This window comes from Diospyros lotus, chromosome 15 (assembly GCF_014633365.1).
Source record: "Diospyros lotus cultivar Yz01 chromosome 15, ASM1463336v1, whole genome shotgun sequence".
Taxonomy (NCBI): Eukaryota; Viridiplantae; Streptophyta; class Magnoliopsida; order Ericales; family Ebenaceae; genus Diospyros; species Diospyros lotus.
In genome coordinates, this window is record NC_068352.1 from 18,244,626 (window position 1) to 18,265,111 (window position 20,486).

General features: G+C 34.8%; 1 protein-coding gene across 2 annotated transcripts; it reads right to left on the minus strand.

The window, feature by feature from the left end:
- Positions 1–4,772: 4,772 nt before the first annotated feature.
- Positions 4,773–19,687, minus strand: LOC127792096 (uncharacterized). 2 transcript variants are annotated; one of them, XR_008021073.1, is made up of 11 exons: positions 18,944–19,687; positions 18,479–18,556; positions 17,657–17,698; positions 17,453–17,558; positions 16,629–16,693; positions 16,506–16,544; positions 14,422–14,529; positions 14,216–14,303; positions 11,884–11,930; positions 10,744–10,806; positions 4,773–5,092 (listed from the first exon to the last, which is right to left on the minus strand). XR_008021073.1 is itself a non-coding variant. In XM_052322444.1 (10 exons), the coding sequence occupies exons 1-10, from the start codon at positions 19,586–19,588 to the stop codon at positions 5,015–5,017; spliced, it is 1,296 nt and encodes a 431-aa protein (XP_052178404.1). In that variant the 5' UTR covers positions 19,589–19,687; the 3' UTR covers positions 4,773–5,014. The 2 variants fall into 2 exon arrangements, 1 of the variants encoding a protein (XP_052178404.1); XM_052322444.1 differs by lacking the exon at positions 10,744–10,806.
- Between the last annotated feature and the right edge of the window lie 799 nt (positions 19,688–20,486).

Here is a 20,486-nt window from a genome sequence, read left to right on the forward strand (position 1 = left end):
ATTTGCATGGGGACTTCTATTTATAGAGCAATATTTAGTTGGTCCATGCAGAGAGAGAGAGAGAGAGAGAGAGAGAGAGAGATGATGTGGAGACAGGCAGGCGGAGACAGAGATTCAAACTTGGCTGCTACCACGCGGTGTTAATTTGGAGGTCTAGCTTTATCCTGAAGGGTTTACTTCACAGGGTGGTCTTCCACTTCTAAAGTAGCACTGGCGCATGTCGCTCTTACCTTTAATGATTAAAAGTAAATCAATAATTCTAAATTTGATTAATTTTTATTTCATTTTTTTTTATAATTGCTCGAATTTAAATTTTTTTATTAACATAATATAAAATCTTAGCCATCCGTCGTACCTATATATATATATATATTTCTTCTAGCTGGATTGTTGATTCATCTCCCAACTAATTTAAGATAATGATTTTATTTTGAAAACTAGAGGCCAAATTCAGATTTCAAGTTAACAAAATGTGTGTTTGCCCCTATATATATTGATTGCTAATTAAGTATTATAACTAATGTAAGGGTAAAATGAACATTTTTTTTTTTTTTTGATAAACATTTGAGATTGACCGGAGACGAAATTAAGGAATCTCCATGATTAGTACTATAATTACTATTTAATTGATTCTTTGGATCACTTCACTGGTGGTGGTGGTGGTGGTGGTGGTGGATGTTGGCCTCCATGATTTGCATTCCACTGTCTATGAGATAAAAGTAAATTTCATTGTAATTTTGAAAACATAATATATATTTACTCTTAATGGAAAAATTCTAGTCCATGTCCATTTAGTGAGAGTAGACGCAGCCAATCACAATATCCATTTTTGTTCTTGTTATTTTTGGCTGTAGACTTTGCCCCTCCAGATAATATTGCTTAATTCCTCCTGTCTATATGTATCTTTCTATTTAAAAAAGAAAAAGAAAAAAGAAAGAGCACGAATAGAGAGAGAGAGAGAGAGAGTTAGTCAATGGAGAATTGACTTTATTTTACATATATATAGATATATATAGATATATATGTTGCTTCTGAGTAAATTATGTTTGACAAACTCCACTCTAATTATATAGATTTAATTAACGTAGAAGTAGACACATGCATGTGTCATTGGTCCCCATGATAAGGATATATAATGTGGATATGGTTTGGTAAAGCATGAGTTAAGAGGCAAAAGTCTTCTCTTTAATATTTTTTTTATAATCGAGTAATTATACTTGCACTTAAAGTTCTCTTACTTTACTCTATTTGTAGAAAAAAAAAATTGTAATTTGAAAATATATTTTTAAAGTTTTGATAATTTTCTTTTTTCACACAATTTAAACCCTTTTATTATTAAATTAATAATTTAAATGGGTTTTTTTTTAAATGTCAAATTTGAGTAACTAAATGCAATACCTCACAAGGGGTTTGTAACTGTGTTACAATGGTCACGTCTACGAGATGAAATTTAAAATAAAATTATTAGGACCCAATGAGGTAATATTTTTAGGTAACAAGAAATCTCTTTACAAATGGTTTAAACTACAATGGCCTTGGTGCAATTTATTATTTTTAATTTAATTATTTATATGCGTAGAGGTGGTAGGTGAGATCACTTTTGCCCTAAATGTCAAACTTCCAACTACTGCCCCATCTAAGTCCTTTTGCTAGCTGTCTCCCCAAAACCAAGGTATTTTGTCAAAATGTTACTTTTTATCATAATTTTAATATTATTTCTGATTACAATAAGATAGTAAACTATAGTTTGAATACAAAATAAAGCAATGATGATAATTATTTGCATTTGTCACTTAGTGAGTGCGATTTTGTGCACCCCACTTTAATTGATGTATGTAATTTTTATCAATTTTGTGAGGCTTTCGTCTCTCTTGTCTTTTTTCTCTTCTCCTTTCTCTTTTCTCTTCTTTCCTTTCATTCTCCAACAATCCTCTCGTCGACTCTCACGCGCGCGACCTCCTTTGCATCTTTGTTGACTGTCACGAAAAGGGAGAGCAGCGAGGTAAAGCAACAATGACAAGGTGGTAAGGATGCAACGGCAAGAAGGTCAACGGCGGGGTGAGAATGCAACGACAGGAAGGTCAACGGCAGGGTGAGAATGCAACGGCAAGAAGTTCAACAGCGAGAGAAAGACGATGAGAGCAAAGGAAGGGAAGAGAGAGCAACAGAATAGATTTTTTTGTAGAGAGAACCTCTTAAAATAACTTTTTTACCCTCCAAACTTAATTACACTCTCTCTTAGCAACTATCAAAAACTAAATTGGTACATACACTTAGGGTGTGTTTGATTGCACACTTTTTCCATGAAAAATGGCCAATTTTCACCCAAATTCTAGCTTTTGAAGTATTTGATTAGCCAAATTTTCTAGGTAATTTATTTTCCCACTTTCAATCACATGATGCCCATTTTTCACTTTTGCTGGAAAACATTTTCCTAAGGGGGGCTGGAATTGATTTTCCAGAGAAATGGAAAATCAACTCAACTAAAAAATCTTGAGCGAGAGAGAGGGCGATCGAACAAGAAGCAGCAAGGAAGAGGCAGGGGAAGCTCAGCCAATAAGGCGATGGCAACAAGGGAAGCCCAGCAGCGATGGCAAAGGGGGAAGTTCGATAGCGATGACAATAGGGGAAGCTCGGCCAGTGACGACGATGGCGACAGGGGAAGCCCGACAACGATGACGAAGGGGGAAGCTTGGCAGTGATGGCGATGGGAAAAGCTTAACAGCGATGGGGAAGGAGAAGCGCAGAAATGGCGATGGGTGAAGCAAGGTTAGTGACGACGATGGCGACTGAGAAAGCTCAGTTAGTGACGACAGCCCTTCGTCTTCTTTCTCATGACATTTGTAGCCATAATTTCATATATGTACATGTATATATATATATATATGAAAATCAAATACTAAAATTAAAAAAAAATAATAATTTTTAGGTAGAAATTTAAGTCAATCAAACATTTTCAATTCACTTTTTTTCTGAAATTTAATTTTAAGCAATTCAATTGTCTAGAAAATATTTTCTTTCCACCCAAATTCTATACTATGAATCGAACTCACCCTTAGTGATGTATTTTGTTTAGTGATGCATTTTGCATATATGTTCATAAAAATAACAATTAAAGACTAAGCACAGTGAAATCAGAAAGAAAAAAAAAAAAAATTGGTTGGAAAGCTACCCCCACACACACACATATATTTTCTTTTCTTTTCTTTTTTTAATAAATTAAAAAGCTCACTTACTCCTTCTAGAAGCGAAGACATTGTTTGGGCTGAAAGCCTGAAACCATGAGTAGTTCCGGAATAACGTAATTGGTACGTGTGCAGTGAATACAATGATTTGGGTTGACTTGAATTCCACCGACTTTGAGAAAGCTAAGCATCGAAATGTTTTTATGACGTCATATATAATAATATTTTTTTGTAATAAAAAATTGATTTTAAAATAATATCATTATTAATTCTTACTAATATATTTATATTACTAATACAATTATATCTTGAAATAATAGATTGTTTCAATTAATTAGCAAAAAAATAATAATTGTATTAAAATCATAACATTATTATTATTATTATTATTATTATTATTATTATTATTATTATTATTATTATTATTTTTACTTGGAAACCAAAACCACAAAACAAGATGAGACAAAAATACAGCAGCAGCAGCAGCAAGACCATCCCGGGAGGGAGACGACCCCCAATGGCCAACAAACAAACATCCCATAATCCCATCCAATCACTCACTGCCTCCCAATCCCAATTCCCAACTGTTTGCATCGAAAACAATTGAAATAAAGTTCATCTGCCAACACTAAATGGGCTTGCTTAGCTTTATATTATATATAATTCCATAAAATTATATGTTTATTGGACCTTAATTTGATCTTAATCCAACCGAACCCGTGACTTTTTCTCTCCACTTCAGTACCCAGATTTAATTTTAGTGCTTACCCCAAAAGAAAAGAATTCTGAGCATTGGTTAATCTACTTTCTTTTATTCAATTTATAAGGAAGGGATACACGTTGAAAATGAAATTAATCGCCCCAAGTCCTTCATCCATCCATCCAGCCAGCCAACTATATATATAAAATGATTTTTATGCAAATGCCCGTATACTTGTTTTTTTTTTTTTTTTTTTTTTCATTTTCCGAACTCAAATAAACAAAAAAAGTCCCTCTTAACATCTTAATTTTATATCAACCCCCCCAATTCCCTTTCTCAACTGAAATCCAAGATCAAAAAGAGTCCCTCTAAGTGTGAACATCTTAATTTTATACCACCTTCAGCTCCAAATCTGGGAAAAGACAAGATAGCTAGCTAGTGACATACAAAAATTGTATATGAATTCCCAAATTCTTTTATAGCAGAGAACAGAAGTTCAAAATCAATCCAAACATATTCCAACAGCCACTTGCACCATAAACACCACCCAATTTGTAGTAGTTCTACATCCAAATCTTAAATACCAAACACAGTGCACAGAGATAAACAACGGGTATTTATTAATAGTCACTAGACAGTACAAACCAGGTAAACATTAAAGTGTGGGAAAGAAAGGAGAGTGAAGACAGAAGCTGCACTAGTCACCCCACCTTATCTCTTTACTGGGGGGGGGGGGGGGGGGGGGGGGGGGGGTTGAAGAAGGAAAAATCAGGTCTACAACCAAGTTTTCTTGGAGCTGCAATGACCTTACAAATGAAAATGTCCATGCAAGATCTTCAAATCCAACAAGAAGTTATCACCCAAGATATCCTTTTCTTTTTTTCTCAAAAACTTCAGAGACTCGAGGGGGTTGGGGGCGGGCAGAGGGCGACCTGGACAATCTGGAATTGTCACAGCCACAACCCTATTGCAGTTAACCTTACCATCATAAAACAATTGGATATCATTTTTACCCCAGGGAAGGGTTGAACAGGGAAAGACCCTGCTTCTGTGATCATACAGAGAGAGAGCTCAACAGAAAAAGGCAAATTCAATCAGACCTCAAACCCAAAATTGTAATCGTTTTACTTCAGTTCAGTTGCAATTTGTGGTAGCGGTCTGCAGCTAGGGACAATGATTGTATAGAAACAGGAAAGCCAGGACCCATCTGCATGTAACGAATGATATCAACACGATGAGTTAAGAGTACTACGAAGCAATAATATTGAACAGCGGGGGCCAACAAACTATTAAAAGCTTAGGCAATGCTATTGTTCGCGTTTATTAGAGAACCAGAGAAAAATATTAATGAAATTCAAAATTCATGTGTTTCTATAAAAAAAAAAAAATAATGCCGTGCTGCTAAAAACATTTTAAGACTGTTTTGAGTCATTTCAACACCTAGTAGGACTATGCATGAATTATTTCTATTTCTCTTTTTAGTAAAAGAATTGTTTTGGTAAAATGCAAGCTATTAGATAGGGCTGCAAATGAGCCGAGCCGTTCGGGCTCAGCTCAGTGTTCGACTCGATAAAAGCTCATTCGAGTTCATTCGTTAAAGTAAACAAGACAAGCTTGAGCCTAACTTTGAAACTCAATTTATAAACGAGTTGAGTTTGAGCTCAATAAAGTTCGTCTCGTTAGCTCGCGAGTTGACTCGAATAGAAACTCATGAACTGGATCGATTATAGGCTCGTAAGTTGTCTCGAATAAAGGTTCCGAACTAACTCGCTTATAGGCTCGTGAGCACCTTGTTAGTTGATATTAATAAAAATTATAACTTTTTATATTTTTATATATAGGATAACATCACTGAAATTCTTATGTCACATGAAACAAAACAAGGTATGTAATTCTTGGAAGCTTTTGATATGTTGGTATTTTGTAAGTTGATATATGTGATTTGATATATAATTATGATTTCTGATTAATATTATAATTTCAAATTGCAAGTTGATATTTGGAGTAGCTAATTTGAAGTTGAATTGAAAATATATTTGTTGTGCTGTAATTTTGATTATGTTTGTATTTTAAAAATAACTAAATAAGTAATTTGATTATCTTTTTGTATAGTAAATGATATTATGCTTATTATAATTTGTGAAATTATTATGTCAATGTTACATTTGTTGATTATCAGGTTGGATTCATTTAGGTATATTTGTTGATTATCAGATTGATATTTGTTTTTATTGAAGATTAGTTTATTAGGTTTTTTTAAATAAAACTTTGATATATTTTAGCCCGAGCTCGAGCCTGAGCCTAAGCTCAAGTTGGGGCTCGCTTGAGCTCGGCTCGTCAATCAAATTAACGAGCCAAGCCCGAGCTAAGCCTGAGCTGAGCTCGAGCTCAGGCTATGCTAATCGAGTTCAAGCTCGAGCCAAGCTTCCAAGCTCAACTCAAACTTGAGCTCGAGCTTGAGCTTGCAATAAAATTTGTCGAGCTGAGCTGAGCCCGACTCGGCTTATTTGCACCCCTACTATTAGAGGATTTGGAAACACAATAGAGGAAACCATGAACCTTAGCCATAATCTTGCCTCTAAAAATATATGGTTTGCTCAAAAAGCTCACCAAGGATAGATAATTTTCACTTTTGAGTTATTATACCTTGTATGCATAAAGACGCTTAGATGTTGAAGAGCTAGAATTCAAGTAGCATAAAGCATAGTCAATCATGTTTTTTATCTAACTGACATTATATAACATTTATATAGACTTTAGTTTTGTAAACAAACAGTTCCAGATGTTTATTTTTTGATCATTTCTCCCATATTTAAAAAATGGTCCATTTCCAAGCTAATGAAAACAACACATCCAAACAGAACTTTGACCCTTGACAATGACAACAAAGGGTCCAAATTGACCAGACATCTTCCATTCCCAAAAACTGGTTGCTTTTCTGTGAAGTGGGATTCACTTGGACAACATTAACAACATGATCCACCCCATAGGGTGAGGAAGGATATACTAAGAGGAAGCACAGAGTCACTATTAACCATGGATTTGGAGCTCAAGTGAACAGATGCCCCAGGTCATGCCCAAAATTGGGGAATGTCAATACCAATTGGTTTTGCAAATTCTAGCTGAAAACAAGCACATTAATGTATACCCATCACACAAACAGCTCACAAGCTGTCCTCATAGGGTAAGGAAAGGATATGCTAACAGGATGCATGAAATCACTATTGACCATGGATTTGGAGCTCACCATCTAAATACATGCCCAGGTCATGCTCCAAATTGGGCAATGTTAATGCCAATTGGCTTTGCTAATTCTAGGGCTAAAAACACACACGTCAATGAATATTAACACACCAACACAATCTATTTGGTGCATCTAGTACCCCTAGACACCCTCTATAATCCAGACCATCCACATTCTTCAAATTTAAGGTCCCAAATTTTGAACCATGAAAAACCACTGCTACTCTCCTTGGAGCAACTAGTGCTCCATCAAGAAACCTCTTAGTGTCCATGCCCATTTGCAGTTGATAGTTTCAACCTTATCTTTGGGGGGGGGGGGGGGGGGGGGGGGGGGGGTGTTAAGCCACCAATAAATAACAACCAAGTCCCAAAATAACTAAGGGGAGGAGATAGCACAAGAATAAATATCAATGAAATTGATACTTTCAATGAGGATGATGGGGAAGGAGATTAAAGTACAATCTCATGAAAAATTGGCTTCAAATTCCCAAAATAACAACCAAGTTGCTATGGTAAGGGCAAAAGAAAAGGGCACTATAGATTTGTATTTTTCCTAATTCAAATAAACTTGTGCAATACAGGACAGAAGGGAGGATGAAACAAGCAACCATTGATGGGGCACGCAAAAAGGAATTAAGAGATAGGGCTTGTAGAGAAATAGTATGGTGGTTTTATGATGCAGCATATCAGTCAATGCAGCAAAATTAGAGGGTTTCTCTGTGGCAATTGTTGCAATGGAACAACATGGCCCACATATGAAACCACCTAGTTATCATGTGCTAAAAGTTTCTATATCAGAGTAGGAAGTTGACCGCACTAAAAAATTGGGCAATATATAGATTGCTCAATTTTTTTATGGGTGGAGAAATTTGGTTTCAAATAGAGATATTATCAACAATTTTAGTAAACTCTTAAAAGGATCAATGTTCATTAAATCAATTGATGTTTCCAATATTGTGAAGAATGTCGATAGACTGTTCAATTTAATTGATGACATGGTAGAGACAATTGGAGAGACAGATGAGATTCAAGTGGTAATAGATAATGCCTCAAATTATGTTGCAGCAAGTATGGTTTAGATTATTAAGTTCAGATTCATCTTTAAATTTATTTTGTGTTATATAATTACATAAGAATGTTTAAAATTAATTTATCATGTAGCTAATATATAAAAAAATTTACTTACATTATACAAATTGTTAGATGCAAAACAAACATATTTGTATTGGACTCTGCGTGCAGTCTTGATTTTGACTAGTTGCCTTCAAGTCATTGAACATTAAAGCGAGCAATATTTTTGAATGGTTATATTATAACAACACTGCCATGGTTTTTATGATGAAGCAATTCACTAGAGGTGAAAATTTAACAAAATTTTGCAGTTACTGGTTTGTAACTGCCTTTCTCACACTTCAATCACTGGATCTTCAAAAGAGTAACTTGGGGAAGATGCTCACTTCAGAAGAATGGAACAAGAGTAAATAGGTAAAGGAAGAAGCAGAAAAAAGGGCAGCTAATATGGAAAATATCATTGAAATCAATAAGTCTAGCTCTCTTGTTCATGCTCTTCGACAGGTTGATGGAGATAAGAAACCTGCTATGTAATGAGACAACAGATAAAGCTAAAGAAGCCATTGCAAAGGCCTTTAATGAGAATGAGGAGAAACATAGACATATTTTAGATTTAATTGATGGTAGGTGGTCTTGCCAGCTCCCTTTTTTACATGTAGTTGGACACTTCTTTTCTTTTATTCAAACCACAACATAGAGCAAGATCAAGAAATCACAAATTGCTTTTATAGTTGCATTAATGGCCAGGGCCAAAAGCATATAATTCCTAGGTAAAATTACCGTTGAGTTGGCTTGTATAATTATACAAAAGGACTTTTTGGAAAGGAGATGGCTACAAGGAAAAGGAAAGAAAGCACCAGGTAATTTCTAAATTAGATTTCTAATTATTTCTGATCTTCTGCAAAAATAATACATAGCTAGGAAGTGCTTGGAGTGCATTTAATAAATAGCTAAATGGTGGAGTTTATATGGATCATTAAGTCCAAACTTGCAAAAGTTCCCTATTAGAGTTCTAAGTCTGACATGTAATGCTTCCAGTTGAGAGTGAAATTGGAGTATTTTCTAGTATGTAAGTTACCATTACTACCTGTTTGGTGCTATTGACTAATTTAGTAAATAGCAGCTTATTTAATTATTTTTTTGCTCATTAATTTACTTTATTCATTATATCATTTTTTATTCATGCAACTTTATAGAAAAAGGAGAAACAAACTAGCACAAGAAGGCTTAAATGAATAGTGTTTGTTAAGTATAGATGAGCATTGAGGCATCAATATAAGAGGCATGATATTATTGATCCAATTCTTTTAAAAGACATTAATGAGCTGTTAGTTGGGCAGACGGAAGATAATTCTGATGAAAATGTTTACTTCGTTTTTTATAATGACTTCCGAACATGGGATGATGTCGCTAGGGCTACTAGACTAAATGAGCCTATCAATCAAACAAGATCAAAGGCAAGTGTTGCTTCATTGTAAAAAGGAAAAACTCCATGCTCTTTTGCAAGTGCATCTGGGTCTGCTTGATTGCAGCTCAAAGATGAGGAAGACGCTAATCTGAAGGAAAGTGATGAATAAAATATTGAAGTGTTTAGTGAAGAAAAAAAAGAGGAAGAAAACTTTGATCTACAATTTGATGATAAAGATTGAGAAATGAGTATAATGTGAATTTTTTAACAAATGATTTGAGATTTAGACGTTGATTTCATAGTAGTGATTTATTATGTCTGCAAATTGTATTTCATTTTACTTGCTCTTGATTTTATGAACTTGCCTAGTTGTGTTGAAAGTTGAAAAAATGCTTGTTTTTTATGTTCTAGACTTCTAGTACTTTGTTGAATTAATATTAGTTGTTCTTATAGTATTGCTATTTGTCATTAATGATTTTATGTTTTTGTAGTTATAAATTGAAAATAGGATAAATTGCAAAGAACATTCTTGAGGTTTGGCAAAATTGCAAGAAACCCCCTAACATTTGAGAAACAACAATAAATACCCCTACTATTAAATAAAGTGATAAAATGACCAATTTCCCCTTCATTCTCTCTCCTCTCTCCTCATATTGAAAAATAAAAAACACCCCAATCTAAACCCACTTCCATGCCAGCACCAACGGGGAACCCATTTGGGTTCAAGACCCATCATCAACATGTGAACCTAGATCTTCATCTCTTGGGTTTGAGATGAACAACGAACCTAAATCCAGGTTGGAGCGAAGAGGAGAGAGAGAGAGAAGAAGAAGAAGAAGAAGCAGAAGAAGAAGAAGAAGAAGAAGAAGAAATCAAAGAGAAAGAGAGTCCACATTTCATCTCAAACTTAGATTTGGGTTCAAGATGAACAATGAACCCAGATCTATGTTTGAAGAGGAGAGATAGAGAGAGAGAGAGAGAAGAAGAAGAAGAAGAAGAAGAAGAAGAAGAAGAAATGAAAAAGAAAGAAAGAGTGAAACTATTCATCTCCAACCTAAATCTGGGTTCAAGATGAACAACGAACCCAAATATGGGTTCGAATAAAAGATAGAGAAAGCGAGAGGGAGAGTAGATACCTATTGTATCGTTGTCGCTACCGCCGTGACGAAATGTCCCCACCATCGCCGTCATTGTTGTCGCTATAACCAACCTCCACAGCCACAGATAAAGAGTGAAAGAGAGAAAGAGAAGATGATCAATGGTTTGGTGTTATCGTCGTTCAGTGCCATTGTTTTTCATTGCCGTCGAAGAGAGATAAATAGAGAAAGGATTTAAGAAAAGAGACAAAGAAGAATGAGAAAAGAGAAGAATGAATTTAAATATAATGGTATTCTAGTCATTTTATAAAGTTCAATGGTAGTTAAATAATGGTAGGGGGAAATTACAACTAACACTAAAACTTAGGGATACTCTTTGTATTTTATCAAACTTCAAATGTATTTTTTGCAATTACCTTGAACCTAAGGGGTAACATGTGGAGTTTTCCCTTGAAAATAATAGTATATAAGTATTCTATACACATTTAAATAAATGTGCTAGTGCAACACCTTGCACTTTGCACCATTTGCACTAAGCACTCTTTGTGCCTTAGTGCACCTTTGACAACTATGCTTCCCACTGTTACCTTAAATCATCAAAATGAATAATAGTTCACTTATAAAAACCTCTCACAGAAGATGAAGATGCCCAATACCAACTTGAATGATACAGATTCGGGGAAGTGACTATAAAAAATTGGAAAATAAGAAAGAAGGTAAGGGATGCTGCTGAAGTTTTGAGTTAAGATAGTCCTATAATAATAGGAATGATCATAAAATTTAAAGCAAGGATATTGGCAAAAGAGAATATTAGGGTGGTGTTATTCCAACTCAAAAAATTGTTATTCCCACTCCATTCCTGTATAATAAAATCACACAATAATCGAGTGTGGTTAACATTTATGGAGTGGGAATAGCCATTCCCAAGAATATTTGACACTCACACTAATAAGTTTCTTGATAGCACATCTATGACATGTACCACTTTCCCGCTGAGCATAAGGAGCTATTTTCTGGTGGAGAAATATGCATGGTGCATTTTGCCTTTAAACAACACAAGTATGCAATCCATATTCTGATATGAATATGTTGGGCATCTCTACACCACATTTAACTAGTGATTCCTGCTGAAATTCATATTTCTTTCCAATCATAAAACACCCCAAATTAAGAGCTCACCGTGCTACATAAGTGGACAGAGTTCACGTAACCAGCATATTTGGAACCTGCATTAACAAGGTAGGTGGAAATTGTAAAATTCAAAACACCTGATAAAATTAGAAGATCCAATATTAGCTGAAGAAATTCAAATGATGACTGCTGCATATAAGTGCTGGTAAATAGAGAAGATCACTTAAAAAAAAAAAAACAGAGAAGATCATATGCCATACAAAAAGAAAAATGAAGGAAGAAAACTAAACTCTGAAAAGTAAGCTGAACAAGAATTTATGAGCTAAAGAGAGAGCACTCTGGAGGACTTGACCTCACCTGTCAGGCAAGATACAGTAGATCTGCAACATTTAAATGGAACCAGTTTCACAAGAAAACGATCAAATAATTATAACAATAATACCATCAAGCCTTAATCTTACTAGAAAAAGTATCTGGAAACGTTAATGAAAGCTTAGTAAAAGTCATTCAGATCTACAAGTTCATAGCTAAATAGAGATACTTATATCCACGAGGAAATATCAGATATGTTTTTGGGCCAGAAGGTACATATGCAAACAATATCCAATGCTTCTGGCACAAACAGCTGTGATGAATGTGTTAAGGGCCTTTGAAAATGCTTTCTATATTATATCCAAGACATTTTTTGCTACAAACTTTAAGACAATAAATTAACACACTCCTTTTATGGAAGAGTGTGTTGACCATCTGTCACCAAAGAACATAATGCCCTAGATATTTTATGAATTGATCATCTCATCCTAAAATACAGAATGCTTGCATTTCAGAAAAGTAAATTTAGTGATCTAAGGTGATCCTACAGCTTTTTTTATTTATTTCTTAGAGCTTTTCTTGAAAGAAGGATTGTATCGAATACAATGAACAGAAATCTAAAAAGAAAAAACAAACACACACAACAATTTTAAATAAATTCATGATAAAAGATCCAACAATTTCTACGTTGATTGCTGGCTACCTAACACAACCCTCTTGCTTTATCAAGGGTGGGGAATTGGGATTACTCAATCCAAAAATATGTGTTAGAATATGTGGAGAAGACTTTTTTTTTTTTAATTAAAATTCAATTTACACCAAGGATATTCACTAAATCTTGAACATCAAGTCATTCCAAGAAGATACCAGCCCAAATATCTTGGATCAAAATCATCAAAAAATATGGAGAGATAATTGATCTTACTTGTAGAATTAAGATGAGATGGTTAAAATAGACTAAAAGACAACTTTTTTGGCACAAAATGTTAGCCATTAAGGTACAAATATGTACAAAATAACAATGGAATTGGGATATGATTTGACAATGGTTCAGTGACCACATTAGAAAGGACATACAAAAAATTGAGTTCATACATCATAAGGTCGAAGTGGCTTTTATTGAGATCAAATGAGTGAGATGTGACTAAGATGGTTTTAGGTATACAAGAAGAAGACCAATAGATGATCCAATGAAGGAAGTAGATGCAATAGAAAAAGGTTTTAACAAAATAAGTGGAAGAAAACCAAAAAAACGTTGCAAGAATCTCTTAAACATGATACGCATTATAACGGCCTTACAAAAGATATGATCATAGATAAAGATGATTAGTAAACTAGAATCCATGTAGTTGACCAGACCTAGTGGGATTAAGGCTTGATATCTTCTTGTTGTTGTAAGTAAAAAATCCACAATCATGTCCTGAAAATGTGTTCTAGCATGGTTACTTTTAGGGAAAAATAGACTAATTTGTTTTGTCTTTGTTAAATGACTAATTGTTTGCACCAAAAATTACTACATGATCCATACAAGTGAACTGCAATGGTACCATATTTTAGAACATATGGTGTACCACATCCAATGGAACAATCCTCCAAGTAAGATAGTTTCTAGCTCCAGTTTCCTCAATTTCTATCCCAAGAAAAAATAAATACAGAAGTTTCAATCTTTATGCAACTATTCTTCCAGCAGAATACATATTGAGACTCTCTTCTTTGGCCTGAGCTGTCAAAAGTAGACAACTCTGTTGGCCATGAAGAATAATACATATTAAAATTGAAAAATACAAGTTACAAGCAATTAATGGCAATCATTCAGGATGTTTCTTTAGGATCAGAACAATTGGACCACCCATTCACAGCAGTTTCAGAATAACCATCAACACTTTTAAGCAAATTAATGAAAACTTGCTATGAATCTCATCTTATCTAATTACAAGCAAGCAAAACATACAAACCATTCCAAATTAGACAGATCAACACTTTTAAAGTGAATACAAGCATTGGGTTCTATCCCAAACAAGTCTAAGCCCTCCCTTAGCCAGCAAAAAAACCAAAGCATTTCACTTACTCTTTTTCAACCCTGCAGGCTTTGCAAGCAAAAGAGCATTGACAAATGCACCAACATTCTCGCATAAAGCCTCCTCTGTGAAACTCACCTGCATATGATGATTGCATATTTGCAAGTGCAGTAGTAAATAGAGCTCCATAGAATCAAGACAAACATTCACATCCTTTGTTAAATGAAGCACCATGTAAAAAAAGAAATAACCGTACCTTCCCAATCCCAGCATGCACTACTGCAGCTTTGTCCTTTTTGTTAATCTTAACAACTCGTTTCGCTTCTTTTACTGTCTTAGCAACATTGTCAGTTACAGTACCAGCCTACATAAAGTTTCAAAGAAGAACAATGAGAGCATGCCTCCTAAATAGTGTTGAACTTTGTAACACCCCAAATTTTTTTAAAATATTCGGAGACCTAAGGAAATAAATTCCAATTTAACTTGGAGATAATTCAAGATTCTCAGTAAGATTTGGGTGAGCATGTGTGAAGTCAAATTGAATATGTAAATATATGCGTGAAATTAGGCAGTAATCTAATTGATCAAAGAAAGGATTAAAAAGGGTAGGTGAATATACATATATATATATAGAAAAAGTCATATATATATATAAGAGAAAACAAAAGAAATAGATAAATATAAGTGTAAATATATATGTATATGTACATAATATATATATAAAGTAAAAAAAATACAAAGGCTATAGAGGAGGTCCCATTCATGGAAAGGGCCGCCCGCCCCGCCCCCCTCCCCCCACACACAAAAAAGAAAAACAGAAAGCAGTGGCAGCTGCTCATTGCAATTTGCTCACCAAGCAGCTGCCAGCTGCTCGCTGCACCAAAGGGGATGGCTTCCCATTGATTCCCTTCTTTTTTCTATTTTCTCTCATGTGTGTATATATACATTTCACAAGAAAAAAAAAGGTTTAAAAAAACAAAAATAAAACAAAAACCTCTCAAGTTAATCAACTAGTTAATGGGAAAAATTTGGGGTCCTATAAAATGGGAGATTAGGGGATCATCTCCAACTTGAGGGAGTTGAAGCAACTGTAAGAGAGGAGAGAATATAAAGAAGAATAGAGACAGAAGGAAAGAAGAGAGAAGACTAGTGAAGGAAAGAATAGGCTTCCATCAAGGTGACCAAGAAGAGGTTGGGAAGCTAGGAAAAGAAAGCAACATCTTCTCCAAAGAGACCTCAAGGTGAGGTTCTCCCACCCACAAAAATCCTACTTCAAGGCTTTTTCATGTTGCATGAGAAATTTGGTTTGAAAATGTACTATGTTTAGCTTTTCTTTTGCATCCATGATCATGTACAGCCATACTATTTTGCTCCATGTCGCTTACGCTCAAGGTGACATTGTGAGGGACCTTCCAATAGTCGCTTAGGGTACCAGCTGAGAAAGCCCTAGGATGCTGACATTGTCACAAGTGGCATCACAGGGTAGAAACTTGCATTTCTTTCATCCACACATTTTATATAAATGTTTTATTTTGGGGGGTTCCTCACTTAAAAGATTCATCTTTTAACTTAGGTTTATCCCCTAGAATATTCAAACATTCTAAGTAAAGCAAGCAGTTCAAAGGGAAAGGAAGTTCTTGAAGTGTAGTTTTGGGAGCTTCATTACTTTTTTGGTGGCATACCATGTTTTCTAGATGCTATGCATATTTTTATGTGATGAGCTAGAAGATGTATAGGTCTTATTTTGGCGATATCAAATGTATCAAGTATACTAAACCCATTGTATAAACTAAGTTTTCATTTAAGGCACATCACTTTATGTTGGTGGAAATAGACTACTTTTACGTTCATATCTTGGGTTGTAATGACTTAGAAATTTATTTTAAGGGTTTCTAAAGATTTTTGGTTATGACACCTAAAAAAAAAATTTCTTTTATACATTAAATTAGGTTTGATATGTGAAAATGAGTGTGCACACAAAAACCCTACCTTGATTAACTAAACCAAGCACAAGAGCTTAGGTGGAAAGGAGAGGCCACTGGAGGTAAACCTCCCTAAGCATGGTTTAGGAGAATAATCTCTAGTGAATTTGAAAAAAATAAATAATGGGAATGGAAGGTCAAGCGAATGAAGGTGCTGAAAGCAAGATGTAATTCAAAAGGATTGGCGAATGGCCTTTATAGGAAATGTTTTTTTTTTTAAAAAAGGGTTTTCAATAAAAAAAATCCCAAATTATGATGTGAAAACAAGCTCTAAAGAGGGGTGTTTCAAACTTCAGCTTCCCTGGCAAAAACAAAATGAAAGAAGAAAGACAACCACAATAACAATATGCTGACTTACTTTAGTACTTGGCATCCGACTGCGAAGGACATTCCCTAGCTGCAAAATACAAAATATAACCTGTCACGCCCAAGCAATAACTTGCTTTATCACCCAATTAGCAACACCTTCAAATAAACAAACCTTTTGAAGACGTTGAACAAATTGATGAGTTGTAATGCATATATCAAAGTCAACCTTAACACTGCCTGCATAGATTCAAGGAAATCTTCACTGCAAGTCAAAAGCTGATTGTAGCTCCTTAAGGCATCAGTTTGAAATAAAATATTATATGAAATCACAGTGAATCCCATATGATAGAATTTTCTTTTATGTGGTGCAATAACTTCAGGGCATATTTATGTATATTAACAACTCATGAACATGTTAAACAAATTTGGCAGTAAGCATAACGAAGTAATGAAAACCATAGATAAGATGAAAACAAACAAACGATTGATTCATGGCCTAACAAAAATGAAAGACAAACAGGGCCTTTACGTGTTGGAGAAAGTTAACATAATTCCAACTTTAGCTGTGGAGATGTTTTTGTGCATTAAGACACTGCAAGGGTCAAAGAAATTTTCCAACGTCTATAAAGATCATTCCTGTTCTCAAGATTCAACACTATTCCCTTCACACCACTGGTAAATTCAACCACCTGGATTCAAGTTTAGATAGCTAGGAAGCAAAACAAAATGTTGTCTTCATAATGTCAAAATATTGCTTGTGAAATTAAACATCATGTCACTAAAAATTGATCAGGGGACCACAAAAGGGTAAACCAATGCTTAATCTTTTCTAGTATCCTCACTATGTGAGGTTGTATCCTTATACAGGGCTTTTCTTGTCACATGCCTGGCCAGCTTCACTTGACATTTGGGTTAAATTTCATTTTATCGAGGAAACAAGTAAAATTCTTAACCCTATTTAATCATGATAGTGTGGTATGCAGATTCATCAATTACCATTCTTTATTCCTTCAATGAGTTCAACACTACCAACAATATCAGCTCCTGCAGCTCTGGCTTCATCTGCAGCAGATCCTTCAGCAAAAACAGCAATTTTGACAGCCTGTGTTATAAAAACATTTATCAGATAAATCTAAACAAAGTAGATTGTAGCACTCCGACAATCTGCCCTGATCAATTAGCATAAGTGGAAGATTGTACCTTCCCGGTACCATGTGGCAATGATGCCATACCATCAAGCTTCTGCACTTCAATCCAGACAGCAGTTAAAACTAAACTTCTAGAAGAAATAAAGATTTTATGCTAAATATATATAACAGCTTGAAATATGAGAGCTCCAGCAGATCTGCAGCCATGTTTCTAGAAATTTGAATACCCAGAGATTTGGAATTCACATGGATATTCAAAAACATTGTACATTTTCATTCCAAATTTTTTTTGTATTTATTTCTTTGACGGTTTTCCTAGAAGTGAAAGAACCAACATACAATGAATTTAATATCTAGAGGACATGCAATTTTGGTCGCAAAAAATATACAAAAATGGCCACTCATTCTTTTTTATGTGATTAATTTAAGAAAGAATACATTATTTTCTGTTACTCACCAGATGTATGTCAGTAAGGAAAAAGGATTTATCATTGCACCTTTGACCCAAAAAAATGGAACATGGAATTAATACACACTATCATGTTGACCAAGTTAAGGACATAATAAAATGCTAAGCCATACAAGCATGACTCCAAAGAAACCACAACATACCTAGCTGCAAATGGCCCAAAAGAACCATAGGGTCTTGATGCGTACACATATTCAATTGAAGTAGTAAAAAAAACCAGTGTGATAAGTTAAATGTAACAAAAAAAATTTCTTACAGCTTCCAAAGTATTACAGTTCAACCGAAAACAAACAAATAACCCAACCAAGAATAACATAATCCATGACAGAATAACACTTGATTTGAATAGGAAAAACAAGAAACGAGGCTCTCCATAATTCAATAAGGTCTAAGATCTAACAATACCAGATCAGTTCGACGTAATTCAGCAGCAAGATTTACGTGTATTTCCACAGTTTCATTGAAACTTGACTTGGCATTGGCCTGAAAGACAGTAGAAAGAATGCAAAAGCATCAGCAAGGAAGAAACTTTCAGGAAGCAAAGACAAATGTTCAGCAGCAAAAAAGGTACATATCACCAAGGATAATGCAAGGAAGATTTTCAACTACAAGAACTGATATCAACATTTTGAAGAGGCTTAGAAGTGCACCAAATCTTAAATCCTTAGATTCCCCATATATTACTCAAAGAATTCATGCTCAACCATCCCATCTCTACTTGTTTCCACGCATTTGGGAAATTTCAGTAAATAAGTAGAGAATGAAGTTTCTTTTACGTGAACTAGTTTAGTTCACAAAAATCCTACTATCAACAAAAGAATCAAAGGTCATACACAGTGAAAAGAGAGAACGCAAGAAGGAAGCTCGGACCTTGATGAGACGAACTGCTTCCTGAAGATCATATATAACCTTCTCTTTCTTGCTCACCTGCTTGATCAGAGTCGGAAATGGAACCTTCTCCTCTTCAGCCCTAAAATCCCACCTAATCCTCCTCCTCGTATCAGCCTCGATTCTCTTTCTTTCTTTCTCCAAATTCTCAACCCTCACTTCCTCCTTCCCCTCCTCCTCGGCCTCTGCCGCCCTGTCCTCGGGCAGCGGCGCCACCCGAGATGGATACGACACCGGAGATACCTTCGGAATGTCCTTCACATACCGAATATCCTCCCGAGTCCAAGACCTAGTCTCCGGCTTGTCGGAGTCGGAACGTCGCGGCTCCCTCGCCCGGCTAGGCGGCTGGGGCGGACTCGATTGCGGAGGATCTTCCTGAGGCGGGGATGGTTCTTTCGGTTTCACAGGGTATGAGACGGCTTGTACTGGTGGTGGCTGGGATCTCCTTGGGGATTTATCAGGCCGAGTCTCGGCTGGGGGGCTTGGTTCGGGAGATGAGGAGGAGCAAAGTGATCTGTGGAACCCTAGCAATGGAGAGCGAAGTCGGAGAGATAGCTGTTTGTAGGAATTGGTTTTTGTGAAGCAATGGCGGCGAGCTTGAGAAAGTAGGAGCTCCAAGGCCGCCATGGGAGTTCAGTTGAAGCTCAGAAATTCACAGTGCAGAGGGGAGGGAGGAGAAGGGTTTTAGCGAGGCGTTGGGCCGGCGCTTTCTTCAGCAAAATGGGAATATTGTCAAATTTTCTGGTGGTTACATTTTTTAGTAAAATTATTTTTAATATAAAATACTTTTTATGTGTTATTTTCTAATCATTTATTCCACTTCTTAAAATATTTTTCCAAATAATTGATAAACTATATTGTATCTACATAATTTGTACACAAATTTAACTAAAAAAGTCATAATAGCTTGACGCATATTACAAAAAAGACGATCGATACGACTCATACGACTTTCATAAAAAAATCATGAAAGTTATGCGACTTTAATCTTAATAGATCAGATTTGATCTAAATAGATTAATTTATGTAAATTAAAATATATATATATTTTAAAAACAAATTATAAGTATCTTAAAATTTAAATAAACTTACAACTATTTTGGTAGTTAATATTTTTATAATTTTTAAATTTAAATTGTAATATCAAAATTATTATATCTATTTTATTTATAATAATTTGATTCACTATCAATTGTCAAATTTTATTTATTTTGCATAATCCAACATCTCTAACATCTTTTATGCTAAAATCGCTTGCAAAAAATTACCCTAAAGTTATCCCTAAGAGCACTTAAATGTTTAAGTTACTATAAGTTCATAAAAATATATATAATTTGTGTGAGGGAATAGTGAGTTATTAGATCACATAGAAGAAAGACAAACAAATCCTTAAGTATTGATTAAATAATTAAATATTAAATATAATATCAACTCCAAAATATAAGATTACGTTCTCTTTATTATTTTTAAGTCATTTTTAGTTTTTTATTTTTTAAAATAATGAAAACGCGTTCTCATTATTGTT